The sequence below is a fragment of the Scyliorhinus canicula genome, chromosome 16, assembly GCF_902713615.1.
Source record: "Scyliorhinus canicula chromosome 16, sScyCan1.1, whole genome shotgun sequence".
NCBI classification, from domain to species: domain Eukaryota; kingdom Metazoa; phylum Chordata; class Chondrichthyes; order Carcharhiniformes; family Scyliorhinidae; genus Scyliorhinus; species Scyliorhinus canicula.
Genome location: NC_052161.1, coordinates 126,871,487 through 126,884,565, shown reverse-complemented (window position 1 = coordinate 126,884,565; position 13,079 = coordinate 126,871,487). Strand labels below are relative to the sequence as shown.

Here is a 13,079-nt window from a genome sequence, read left to right as displayed (position 1 = left end):
AGCCACGAACAGCCCGCCCCGAACAGCCCCCCCGAACAGCGCCCCCCGAACAGCGTGCCCGAACAGCCCGCCCTGAACAGCCCGCCCCGAACAGCCCGCCCCGAACAGCCCGCACCGAACAGCCCGCCCTGAACAGCGCGCCCCGAGCAGCCCACCCCGAACAGCGAGCCCCGAACTGCGCGCCCCGAACTGCCCGCCCCGAACAGCGTGCCCCGAACAGCCCGCCCCGAACAGCGTGCCCCGAACAGCCCACCCCGAACAGCCCCCCCCGAACAGCGTGCCCCGAACAGCCCGCCCCGAACAGCCCCCCCCGAACAGCCCACCCCGAACAGCCCACCCCGAACTGCGTGCCCCGAACAGCCCGCCCCGAACAGCCCCCCGAACAGCCCACCCCGAACAGACCGCCCCGAACTGCGCGCCCCGAACTGCCCGCCCCGAACAGCGTGCCCCGAACAGCCCGCCCCGAACAGCCCACCCCGAACAGCCCACCCCGAACAGCCCGCCCCGAACAGCGCGCCCCGAACAGCCCGCCCTAACAGCCCGCCACGAACAGGCCCGCCCCGAACAGCCCGCCCCGAACAGCGCCCCCCGAACAGCCCGCCCCGAACAGCCCGCCCCGAACAGCCCGCCCCGAACAGCCCGCCCCGAACAGCGCGCCCCGAACAGCCCGCCCCGAACAGCCCGCCCCGAACAGCCCGCCCCGAACAGCCCGCCCCGAACAGCCCCCCCGAACTGCGCGCCCCGAACAGCGCGCCCCGAACAGCGCGCCCCAAACAGCGCGCCCATGACGCCGCTCCCCTAACACACACTCCCCAAACACCCGCACCCTAACACCCCCTCCCCTAACACCCCCTCCCCTAACACCCCCTCCCCTAACACCCGCTCCCTTGACACCTGCTCCCTTGACACCTGCTCCCTTGACACCCGCTCCCTTGACACCCGCTCCCTTGACACCCGCTCGCTTGACACCCGCTCCCCTGACACCCGCTCCCCTGACACCCGCTCCCCTGACACCCGCTCCCCTGACACCCGCTCCCCTAACACCGTGGGACACTTCTTCCCGTGATTGGGAACACTGCAACCAATGGACCCACGACCCATCCAACACCTGCCTGAAACCCACCCTCGGTCGCGATTCTGAGTTTGAAAATGAATGGCCTAAGCTCTAAACTCTGGAATTCCCTCCCTAAACCTCCTTAAAACTTCTCCTTAGGGTGGCTCGGTGGCGCAGTGGGTTAGCCCTGCAGCCTCACAGAGCCGAGGTCCCAGGTTCTGGGTCACTGTCCGTGTGGAGTTTGCACATTCTCCCTGTGTCTGCGTGGGTTTCGCTCTCACAACCCAAAGATGTGCAGGCTAGGTGGATTGGCCACACTAAAAATTGCCCCTTAATTGGAAAAAATGAACTGGGTACTCTAAAATTTTTTTAAAACTTCTCCTTAAAACTGACCTCTTTAAGCAAGTTTCTGGTCACTAATATCTGGTCATGTGGCTGAATGTCAAAGTGTGTAAGACTCCCGTGGAGTGCTCTGGGATGTTTCCCTGTGTTAAAGGGAATGCAAGTCGCTGTGTCAGCGCCCAGAATTTGGCTGTGGAAGTCTTCACAGTGGGGAGCCTGATCCTGTTGCTGGACAGCGTTGGGTGAGGTCCTTGGCTGATTCGCCTTTCCCAGTGTCACAGAGGCTGATTTTAAAGCTCAATTGCCACTTCACCTCAGTTCAGGAATCAAACCGCAGCCAACTGCCCCGAGGCTGGGCAAGGAAGGTTCAACCAAGGGGTCCAGCTCCAGCTCATTCTCCAGTAAACTCTGCTGGAGAGGTTTTCAGTGGACCCATACTGCTGTGTGACGAGCATGGACAAGGAGATGTGACTTGTCCAGCATGAAGCAAAAAGTGATCTCTGCCCTGTTTCTAAATCTTATCAATTGGGAATAATTATCTTCAGACCAGTGCTTAATGTCCCATGTAATAGTAAGAATCTAATATTTAAATCATGTATCCCCCCTCTCGCCTGCATCTCCTCACTATCAAGGTCAGTCTCCACAGAGCCGATACTCCATTGACACAGGTTGGACTGACAATCGCTGAGAGTAAGGTTATCTCAATGATTTCTCCACACTTTAGGCTTTCCAGGTAACTCCTGCAAAAGGGAGTAGGCTCTTTATTTGGATTCGGACTAAGGCAGCACGGTAGCACAAGTGGATAGCACTGTGGCTTCACAGCGCTAGGATCCCAGGTTCGATTCCCCGCTGGGTCACTGTCTGTGCGGAGTCTGCACATCCTATGTGTGCGTGGGTTTCCACCGGGTGCTCCGGTTTCCTCCCACAGTCCAAAGATGTGCAGGTTAGCTGGATTGGCCGTGATAAATTGCCCGTAGTGTCCAAAAAGGTTGGCTGGGGTTATTGGGTTACGGGGATGGGGTGGAAGCGAGGGCTTAAGTGGGTCGGTGCAGACTCGATGGGCCGAATGGCCTCCTTCTGCACTATATGTTCTAATCAGTTTCTAACGCAAGCTCAAGTTTTCTGAAGTTTGTTTATGGCCATGTTGAGTTGGTTAAATCTCTCCCATTTTCTCTATCCATCTCCATCTCTCTCTCTCCCCCCCTATTTCTCTCTCGCTCTTTCCTGTATCTTGTTCTCTCCCCTTTTTTTTGCCTGTTTGTCTCTCTTCCTGCTTTCCTTTTTTTTATAAATTTCCTTCTTCCCCATCTCTCTCTTCCCTGCTCTTTCTCTCCCCCTTTCTCCCTCCTTCCCACCTCCCTTTTCCCTCCTTCCCGTCTTCCCGTCTCTCTCTCCCTCGTTCCCATCTCTCTCCCTCCTTCTCACCTCTCTCTCTCTCTCTCCTTCCCTCCTTCCCATCTCTCTCCCTCCATCTCATCACTTTTTTTCCTTCCCATCTCTCCCTCTTTCCCTCTATCTTTCATCTCTTTCTTGTTTGCAAAATCTTTTTCTCAACTTTTTCACCCCTCACTCCTTTATCTGTCTTCCCCTCTTCCAATTTTCCCAATTTCCTCCCCCCCCCCCCCCCCCCCCCCCCCCCCCCCCCCCCCGCCCCAACACTTTCCTATCTCCCCTCTCCTGGTTCTCCCCATCAGGGCAAGAAGCTACCTGCGAATATCAGCGATGATGCCGAGGAAGGTGAGGTTTCAGACGAGGACAGTGCCGATGAAATTGAGGACGACTGCAAGTTGATGAATGGAGATGTAAGTGGAAACTGAGCTCCCGAATCCAGTGCCTCCAGGCGGAAGTGGGTGTTGGGAAGAATAATTCTGCCTTAATTTTACACTGCAATCATTTTCAACTGATGGGAACAGACCCTCAATAGGCCATTAATCCATTTTATATGTAAAGACAAAGACTGTAATTATTCTATCTTACACAATCCTTTGTGATGATTATTAATGGTTGTGCTGAGTGCTTAAGGTTGATGCGGGGGCTGGTGTGATGATGTAGTGCGAGGATGAGGAGGATAGTCAACACCGCAAGAGCATATTTAAAGATAATTACACATGTTTTAATTCTAGGTGCTTTTGGGAAACCCTTCAATAGTCTCAAAGCTTCCTGTCGGGTTGATTTTTCTTCTTCGTCTAGAGGATCAGTGCTTCTAAAAGAACCTCAATGCTATGGTACAATGAAGAAATGTATCCGGAAACGAGGGATGTTCAAACCAGCACCATTTAAACTCTGGTGGGACCAGCCAATGCTGATCTGAGATCTATTGAAAGCGGTACCACCGCCACTGATAGTAGAATCTTACTTAATGAGGAATGAATATTAATCCTCAGGGATCCTGCTAAAAACCATAAAGGGAGGGAGGGAGAGGATATTTTAGTGGACTGGACCCTGACCTCTGGATTCTGGGTTCAAGTTCAGCTGGGACTGATGACAGTAAATTCATCTCTGTGTCCACTCATTGTCTGTGACATGGGTTTGGGAAGTCACAACTCAACTCTACTTGTCGACGAATCACAAAGAGAACCCGAGCCCCAATTCAAGCCTAAATTGGCAATTTAGGCATGCAGGCCATGAGCAGGGAGAGCCATGTGAGAAATAGGAAATGGCACATTGGTGCAGATGGAAGTGCTCATTCTTTTTTCAACATAAATTTAGAGTACCCAATTCTTTTTTTTCCAAATAAAAGGCAATTTAGCGTGGCCAATCCACCTAACCTGCACATCTTTGGGTTGCGGGGGTGAGACCCACGCAGACACGGGGAGAATGTGCAAACTCCACATGGACAGTGACCCGGAGCCGGGAATTGAACCCGGATTCTCAGAGCCGTGAGGCAGCAGTGCTAACCACTGCGCCAACGTGCCGCCCTGAACTGCTCATTCTAATTGAGGCTGAGGCATTTTGTTGTGCTTTAGAGGCGGCTTCGCATTGCATTTGACTAGGATACACCTGATTTGGGCAAGTTTGATGGGACAGTGTAGAGGGAACTTTACTCTGTATCTTATTTTTAAAAAATTTAGAGTGCCCAATTATTTTGTTCCAATTAAGGGTCAATTTACCGTGGCCAAACCACCTACGCTGCACATCTTTGTGTTGTGGGGGTGGAGACCCACGCAGACCCGAGGAGAATGTGCAAACATCACACTCTGGTTACTCTGGGGCCGGGATCAAACCCGGGTCCTCGGCGCCATGAGGCAGCAGTGCGAACCATTGCGCCACCGTGCTGCCCGTACTCTTCACCTAACCCATGCTGTACTTCCCTTGAGAGTGTTTGATGGGGACAGTGCAGAGGGAACTTTACTCTGTATCTAATCCCGTGCTGTACCTGTCCTGGGAGTGTTTGATGGGGACAGTATAGAGGGAGCTTTACTCTGTATCTAACCCTGTGCTGTACCTGTCCTGGGAGCGTTTGATGGGGACAGTGCAGAGGGAACTTTACTCTGTATCTAATCCCGTGCTGTACCTGTCCTGGGAGTGTTTGATGGAGACAGTGTAGAGGGAGCTTTACTCTGTATCTAATCCCGTGCTGTACCTGTCCTGGGAATGTTCGATGGGGACAATGTAGAGGGAGCCTCACTCTGTATCCAACCCCGTGCTGCACCTGTCCTGGGAATGTTTGATGGGGACAGTGTGGAGGGAGCTTTACACTGTGTCTAATCCCGTGCTGTACCTGTCCTGAGTGTCTTTGATGGAGACAGTGTAGAGGGAGCTTTACACTGTATCTAACCCCGTGCTGTACCTGTCCTGGGAGTGTTTGATGGGGACAGTGTAGAGGGAGCTTTACTCTGTATCTAACCCCGTGCTGTACCTGTCCTGGGAGTGTTTGATGGGGACAGTGTAGAGGGAGCTTTACTCTGTATCTAACCCCGTGCTGTACCTGTCCTGGGAGTGTTTGATGGGGACAGTGTAGAGGGAGCTTTACTCTGTATCCAACCCCGTGCTGTACCTGTCCTGGGAATGTTTGATGGGGACAGTGTAGAGGGAGCTTTACTCTGTATCTAGCGCCATGCTGTACCTGTCCTGGGAATGTTTGATGGGTACAGTGTAGAGGGAGCTTTACTCTGTATCTAACCCCGTGCTGTACCTGTCCTGGGAGTGTTCGATGGGGACAGTGTAGAGGGAGCTTTACTCTGTAGCTAACTCCTGTGGTGTACCTGTCCTAGGAGTGTTTGATGGGGCAGAGCAGAGGGAGCTTTACTCTGTATCTAACTCCTGTGGTGTACCTGAGGAGAAAATGTTTCTGTTTCTGAATTCAGGCAACACGTGCACTGATGGGGACAAAATTCATGAAGTTTGTACTTTGTGGATTGGGGCTGTTGAATTGTCGCATTAATGATGATGAGATTGTCCTGTTACAATCTTAATGATGAGATTTTCCTCATTGAAACGTTGATGCGGCACATCTGTCAATTGCCAAGAGGTTGCCCACGGGACTGGTAGTCTCCCACTTCCCGTTCCCAGGAAATCCAGTTCCTGTCCTGTTGTTTTTGTTGGCAGTTCCCATTCCATGGGTTGCAGCTTGTCAGCAGATCCCAAAGAATTGATTAATTTTCCCCTCACCTTGTTTCTACCCTAAACAAAGCCGCTGGTCCATCTCTGTAAAGTGCTGCGGTTTTGAATGGGCGTCGCCCGCTACCATGAACTCTCAGCATGCCAAACATGCAGAGGACTCCGACTGGGCCTGTTGCCACGAGCTTGTGGTGAATGGGTTGGGTGGAATATTTCAGAACAGAGGCTGGCAGAGGTTTACTGACCGAAAGGGGCTGCCGGGGTTGGTGCGCCTGGGGCAGCCAAATTGATTTCTTCCTCCTACGATCCATGCTCCCTCTATTTCCCATTATACGCAGTGCCTGTGTATTGGAATCTTTCCTGAAATCCCCTCCTCCCACTACAGCAATAAGAAACGTAAATCCACAATCACATCTCAGTGATACATGGATATGGCTGAATTTCTCACATTCTTGTTCGTTTAAATTGCCGTCTTCAGTCTGTGAATAAATATTATCCTATCTAATCTGTCCAGCTGCATTTAATATTCCTCCAAAAGGCAGGCTGAGAGTAATGTTCTTCTTTTAATAAAATTAGAGTACCCAATTATTTTTTTCCAATTAAGGGGCAATTTAAGCGTGGCCAATCCACCTGCCCTGCACAACTTTGTGAGTTGCGGGGGTGAAACCCACGCAGACACGGGGAGAATGTGCAAACTCCACACAGACAGTGACCCGGGGCCGGGATTGAACCTGGGTCCTCGGAGCCGTGAGGCTGCAGTGCTAACCACTGCGCCACCATGTTCCCCACAGACTGACAGTTATGTCGATGTGTATTATTATTTTTTTTAAATTTAGAATACCCAATTCATTTTCTCCAATTAAGGGGCAATTTAGTGTTGCCAATTGACCTACCCTGCACATTTTTGGGTTGTGGGGGCGAAACCCACGCAAACACGGGGAGAATGTGCAAACTCCACACGGACAGTGACCCAGAGCCGGGATCGAACCTGGGACCTCGGCGCCGTGAGGCAACAGGGCTAACCCACTGCGCCACCGTGCTGCCCTTTGTCGATGTGTATTATATATAACCCCAGTTCCCAGGTGACTGAAACGAGATAAGTTACTCAGTGGAGTAGAAAACTCTTCCCCATGATTGGAATATTCTGTATTAAGTGCACAATGTTGTGACAAGGAACATTATTAAAGGCTTTTTTAAATTGGAGGCTTTGCCAAATGTAACTTGTCAGAATAGAACTATTTAGTATTTCTGCCTAGTTTATTGCTTAATTGAAAAATAATTTGAACGTAAATCACGTAAATCGCTGAATTGAAAGATCACAGGTACTGCCCTTCAAAAGACAAATTTGATGTGTTGCTTACCTTTAAAAGGCACATCAAGACCCCTGCATGGGATCTTTGAACCAAACGTTATTTATTTGCCATGGGCAGAATGTTAAATTCAGGCCTCATTCGTTAAAGGTTTACACCTCCACATTACCTATCACCGCAAACATGGTTGAGGACGGGATGGGGAAACTGTTTAGCAGCTATAGAATGAGTCTGCTGGAGTGAAATACGTTAATATTTCAGCAAGTTTGCAGAAGGGGGGGGGGGAGTGAATGAGCAAATTCTTCATTTAAACAGTCGGTTACAGCTGTGCCTTTCCTCCAAACAATGGCTGGTAAAATGTCAGCATTCTGTAAGCAGGCCATGAACCTATGTCTTTTTGCTCTCTACATGCTGATTTGGTGCTCCTAACAATTAAGTCTGATCACTGTCCGTTGCTTAGAGGCTGGATAACGGTGGCGGAGGCTCATGCGGTGCAATAACCCAACCTTGGGGGCTGACGACCTGTTTTGTGCTGTATATTCTGTGTGATTCCATGTAATTTTCATGTTAATATGCCCATGCGGCACTCACTGAATTTGTATCTCTGTGTGTCTGCATCTGTACTTACTGTCTTTTCTTCCTCCTTGATGGTGCATTCATATGAAGTGGAAGGTACTGTTGACTGAACTATCACCATGTCGCTCTTCCCCTCCTCATCCCCATTGATGCACATTCCCCTTAGCATAGCAGTGTTCAAAGGGAGTACAGAAGTGGTTACCCAGGTGAAGAAGTGTATGGGTCTGTCGCTAAATCCACGTTATGGGGGCAAGTGCATAAAATGTCAGTCTGGACACTAGTGGGAAGGATAATCTCGGAGACTGAGCACCAAAGTGCAATGATTCTAGTTTTCCATTGGCCTAATCTTATTAAGGAACTGCACAAGACTGCTCTCTCTGAGCTGACCAATCGGAAGCTGGGTGAGGGATGATAGGGTGCGATTGCGTGTACAGGAGAGTTTCCGACTCCTCCAGGATTTGCCGGGAGTCTCCAGGAATTGAAATTCAATCTCCAGGATACCGAAACCCGGGGAAGCAATTTACAGGGACACGAGAAACGATAGAAACTCTTCACCTGTTTGTTTATCAGTGGTAAAAACGGCAGGGAAAGACAATGCTGCTTGATTGACAATCGGGAATCAGCCCGTTGGGGAATTAAGAGGCTGCTTGTGTTCTGATTGGCTGTGGGGAGGCGAGGCACTGTGAGGATTGACATGTTGGGTGACCAAAGGTGGAAGTGTGGGAATGGGGCAGTTGAGGAGAGGAGGTCGGGTGTTGAAACCTCCGGGAATATATCCAGCCAGTGTTAGCAAACCAGGTGCACAGGAACTTAGTGTTGTGCCATAACCTAGGGGTGGCCAGACAGTTAATCCCTCTTAAATAACACAATAAATGTTTTGGGCCAAGGAAAGTGCCCATCCAATTATCTACTCTTGTGAGGTATCAGTAACATTTATAAAACTGCATTAAGCATGGGTCCCTTCAGAAGTTTGGGGATACATGTCCTCGATGGATCAACTCCATTGCAGTTGGTGCTCCAGATGTTCCGTTGAGGGAAGTTACCTGCAGGCACCTTTTGGCCCAGCACAACCTGAAATGGGGGCGGGAGGCGAATCAATAGTAACTTTCAAAAGGGAATTGGGTAGATTCTTGAAAATTGAAAACAAAAGTGCCAGGAAAGAGCAAGAGGAATGGGACTAATGGGATAACCCACACAATGAGCTAGCATAGGCAGGTTGGGCCAAATGGCCTCCTTCTGTGCTGTCAGATTCCATAACGTGCCGAAGACCCCCGGCAGTGATTGGGTTCTGCAGGTTCATTTTGGGGCAAAGGGAGCGTTATCTGAGACCATCTACCTTCCTCGCTCCACGGTCCACAAGGCGCTCTGCTTGCCGTTCTGCCCTTGATGATAACAGGAACTATGCTGTCAATCCTGCAAGAACATGGTTCACATCACTGGACGTACTTGCAAATTTAGGCAACAGGTATCTAACCTCCTCCAAACGATGCAGTGAGATGTCATTGTAAAAAATCTTCTCTCTAGTCCAATTTATGCAAATCATGCTCAGGAGTAAATTTGATAATGCACACAGGCGTGACACTATCTGCTCAGCACATCCCTGAGGGTTCTATCACATCATCTCCTGCCTCCAGCTGCTCTACCCTGTTAAACTCCTTTTTCTCACCATAAAGTCACCATAGTCCCAGATGACCATAGGCTCCTTTCCCCTTTGAGGGGGAGAGCTGACTGGTGGTGATTTAACCTGAGGATCACCACACCTCAGGCGAGGGGCAAGGTTGAGAAGGCGGGGCCTTCATCAATAACCTCAGCCGGTTCGGGGATTGAACCCACGCTGCTGGCCTCGCTCTGCAAACAAATCAGCCGTCCAGCCCACTGAGCTGAACCGGCCCCGCGATTCACCGTAAATAAAATGAGCAAATGTTTTTGAAAAGGATGAAGATTAAAAACACGTTTTTGAGTGCCCCTATGGGGCGGGATTCTCCCCCATCTGGCGGGGCGGGGGGTCCCGGCGGGATGGAGTGGCGTGAACCACTCCAGCGTCGGCCCATCCCAAAGGTGAGGAATCCTCCGCACCTTCAGTGGCTAGGCCGGCACCGGAGTGGTTTGTGCCCCACCAGCTGGCATGGAAGGCCTTTGGCACCAGGCCATCCAGGGCCGAAGGGACTCCGCCGGCCAGTGCGAGTCCGCGCATGCGTGGGAGCGTCAGCTGACATCATCCCCGCGCATGCGCGGTGGGGGGGTTCACCTATGTGTCAGCCATCGTGGAGGCTGACATGGCCGACACGTAGGAAACGTGTGCCCCTACGGCACAGGCCCGCCCACGAATCGGTGGGCCCCGATCGCGTGCCAGGCAACCGTGGGGGCACCCCCCGGGGCCAGATCGGCCCACGCCCCCGCCTGGACCCTGGAGCCCGCCCGCGCTGTCAGGTCCCGCTGGTAAGGGACCTGGTCTAATCTATGCCGGCGGGACTGGCAAAAAACCAGTGGGACGGAGAACCACCGGGGATGGCCGCTACAAACCGCCGCCAACTGGCGCGGCACGATTCCCACCCCCGCCAAATCTCCGGTGCATGAAAATTCGGCGGACAGCAGGGGCGGCATTCACGCAGCCCCCCCCCCCCCCCCCCAGCGATTCTCCGACCCAGCGTGGGGTTGGAGAATCCCGCCCATGGTTTGTGCCCAGATTCCCCCTTGCAGCAGTGTCTGAGAGATCAATCGTTAATTCTTGGATATTCCAGGGCCATCTTGGAGTCGCAGCCCGGCCTGACACACTGGTTCGGATAATCGTATGCCTGGGTTGTGAGGAACCACCGGGGTAACCATGCAGTGGTCTGATGCAGGAACCATCGTGTCTCTTGTAGTTCCTGTTAGTTTCTCTCTCCAGGAGTTAAATCAGGAAGCACGTTCACATGCAAATAATAAGAGAGGATCTCTCTCCCCTAAAAAGGCTGTGGATGTTGGGGGGCACTGAAAATGTCAAGATTGATAGATATTTGTTGGGCAAGGGTGTCACAGAATATGGAGCAAAGATGCATAAATAGAGTTGTACTACAAATCAGCCATGATTTAATTGAATAGTAGAATGGGCTCAAAGGGCTGAAGGGCCTCTTCCTGGTTCTAAGGTCCAGAGCATTCTGGTGCAGACCAACAATGTAATAATAGATCCATTTTACCCTCTGTTCATGGCCTCTGAGGCCCTCAGTTTTTTTTTGGAAAATATTTTTATTGATATTTCAAATAACAGTTGCAGAATAAACAAAGAAAAGAAAAAGAGTTGGGTTTCACACATAGTGTATCGCTCAGTGACCTAGGTTTGAACGGCCGGCCTCGGGCCCCTCCTTGTCACCATCGCTGTGACTGGCGCTCTGACACTGGATAGTCTTTACATTTGTACAACAATGTTTGGTTTCCAGGCTTTTCGGGTCCAACCTGCCGCTTGGTGGTTGAAGTTGTTTCCTCGATTCCCCCTTCTGTAGGTGTGGGCCCTCAGTCTTACCCTTGCTCAATGAGTAGTGAGTTGGCTTTGTTTCTGGTCGCTCTGTTTTTCACTGTGATATTGGTGTAGTGAAAGGTCTCATTCATTCTCTGTTGGTGTCTCTGTCAGATACCATCCTCGGTATGTCTGTCATTAAGGAAATTAAGTAATATGTTGCTACATACCTCCTGCCACGCACCCTCCCTGGACCCAGTCAACCTAGTAAGATTAATCATCTGATTACCTGTATAGGAGATAGTTAGCTAGTCATTTAACCCTCCAATAGACAGAGGACATTCCAAGTGTACACACACCGTCATTCGATTTGAGGTGTCTGTTCGGCCGGTGATCAGCTTAAAAGGCAAGTCTGGTGCCATGTTGAGATTGAACCACGAGATGTCATCAGCACACTTCCTCAATCTTGTATCAGGCAAAGCATTTTAAGTGGGGGCAGAACTATGCTCATATTCTTCATTCTACTTGGGTCTAGAGACGCACAAGGCAGACGAAGCACATGCTTTCATCTGTTTCCAGATTTTTCTGGAGCCAGTTGGCAGTCTGAAGCTTGAGGGGGCATCAAGCATGGCTGGCGAGTGGTGTCCCAGTCTTACCATATTAGAAGGGTTTGCAGGTTGATTGCGTCAGTCACGCACCTTCCTTGGCCATCAGGTCCTGGAATGGGACTCAAACCAGAAGCATTTGGCTCAGTGACAAGGGGGAACTCCGTCACAAGACATCCCCCAAGATCCATGCTGCTCCGACCTTTTCTGCATTGAGATTCCTTGATGCTGGTTTCCTGAAGATTAGAGTCTGCGATTGACTTGTGTGCCTTCCTCAGGGATGTCCACTGTGTCTTCTGTCTGAATCCTCTTTGGTAGCCAGCTCGTGACTCATGGAGCGCTGCAAAGAATCCCACTAGTATTGTCTCTGATCAATTAATGTGAGAGCCCCTTTAGCGAAACAGGAGTTCCAACATTCACATCATGAAAGCTGACGGGATCCGGTGCGGTGCTGATTTGATACTCTGCCTAATCATACTCCAGCTTGAAGTGAACAAAGGGTCTTGTGGGATATAAAACTGGAAGCCCACCCATCCAATGGATTCTCACCCAACGAGTTGGATTCACATTTCCCCCTTTATTTCAGTTTTGGGAATGCAAGTTAGTGTCTTTGTCTGCACACATGCCAATGTGGGTGCTGTAAGCTCAGTTAGGTGTCAGGGAATCATCATTCCACTGATCTGGATATCACGAAGGTTAGAATAACTTCCCTGGTGAACAGCAAGTTCGTTTCTGATGTGAATAATGCCGATGGTTTGAAAAGACAAAGGCAGATGCTAGACAGAAACACTGACTATCCAAATCCCCCCCCCCCCCCCCCACAAGGCCAGGCATGGCATTCCACTTGATCATGGCCACGAGTTGATCAGATGATATTTGAAGATCATCAGTCCATGGACAATAGAGGGAGAATTAGCAATCTTATATTCAAATTAAAGATATCTGTAGTATCTAATTAGGGTTTAAAATGTCCTGATGCTTGTTTGCAATTTGCAGTTGATTGTGTTGTTTAGGGACCACTTTAAGGACGTGACACAATCAGGAAATTGATTCACTGTGTTTTGTGCCCATTTCATTCCTGTGTATTAGAGGCTGATGCTGCGAGGAAGCTCGGCATTGACCCAACATTGATGGTTGAAGACCTGATTTTCCCTTTGTACAATATAGTGGTTTGATACTCATGGGGTTTCCCGATGTGA

The 13,079-nt window shown here is 50.5% G+C and overlaps 1 protein-coding gene across 10 annotated transcripts in view; it reads left to right on the top strand.

Moving 5' to 3' along the window:
• The window catches only part of plch2a (phospholipase C, eta 2a), a 312,536-nt gene that overhangs the window by 223,324 nt on the left and 76,133 nt on the right, over positions 1–13,079 (top strand). For 7 of the 10 annotated variants that reach the window (XM_038822387.1, XM_038822386.1, XM_038822385.1 and 4 more), the window contains exons 10-11: positions 3,091–3,198; positions 7,933–7,938. In XM_038822387.1, coding sequence (XP_038678315.1) covers positions 3,091–3,198; positions 7,933–7,938 — 114 coding nt within the window. The remainder of the gene's footprint in view (positions 1–3,090; positions 3,199–7,932; positions 7,939–13,079) is intronic. The other 3 variants (XM_038822389.1, XM_038822384.1, XM_038822393.1) reach the window with 1 other exon arrangement.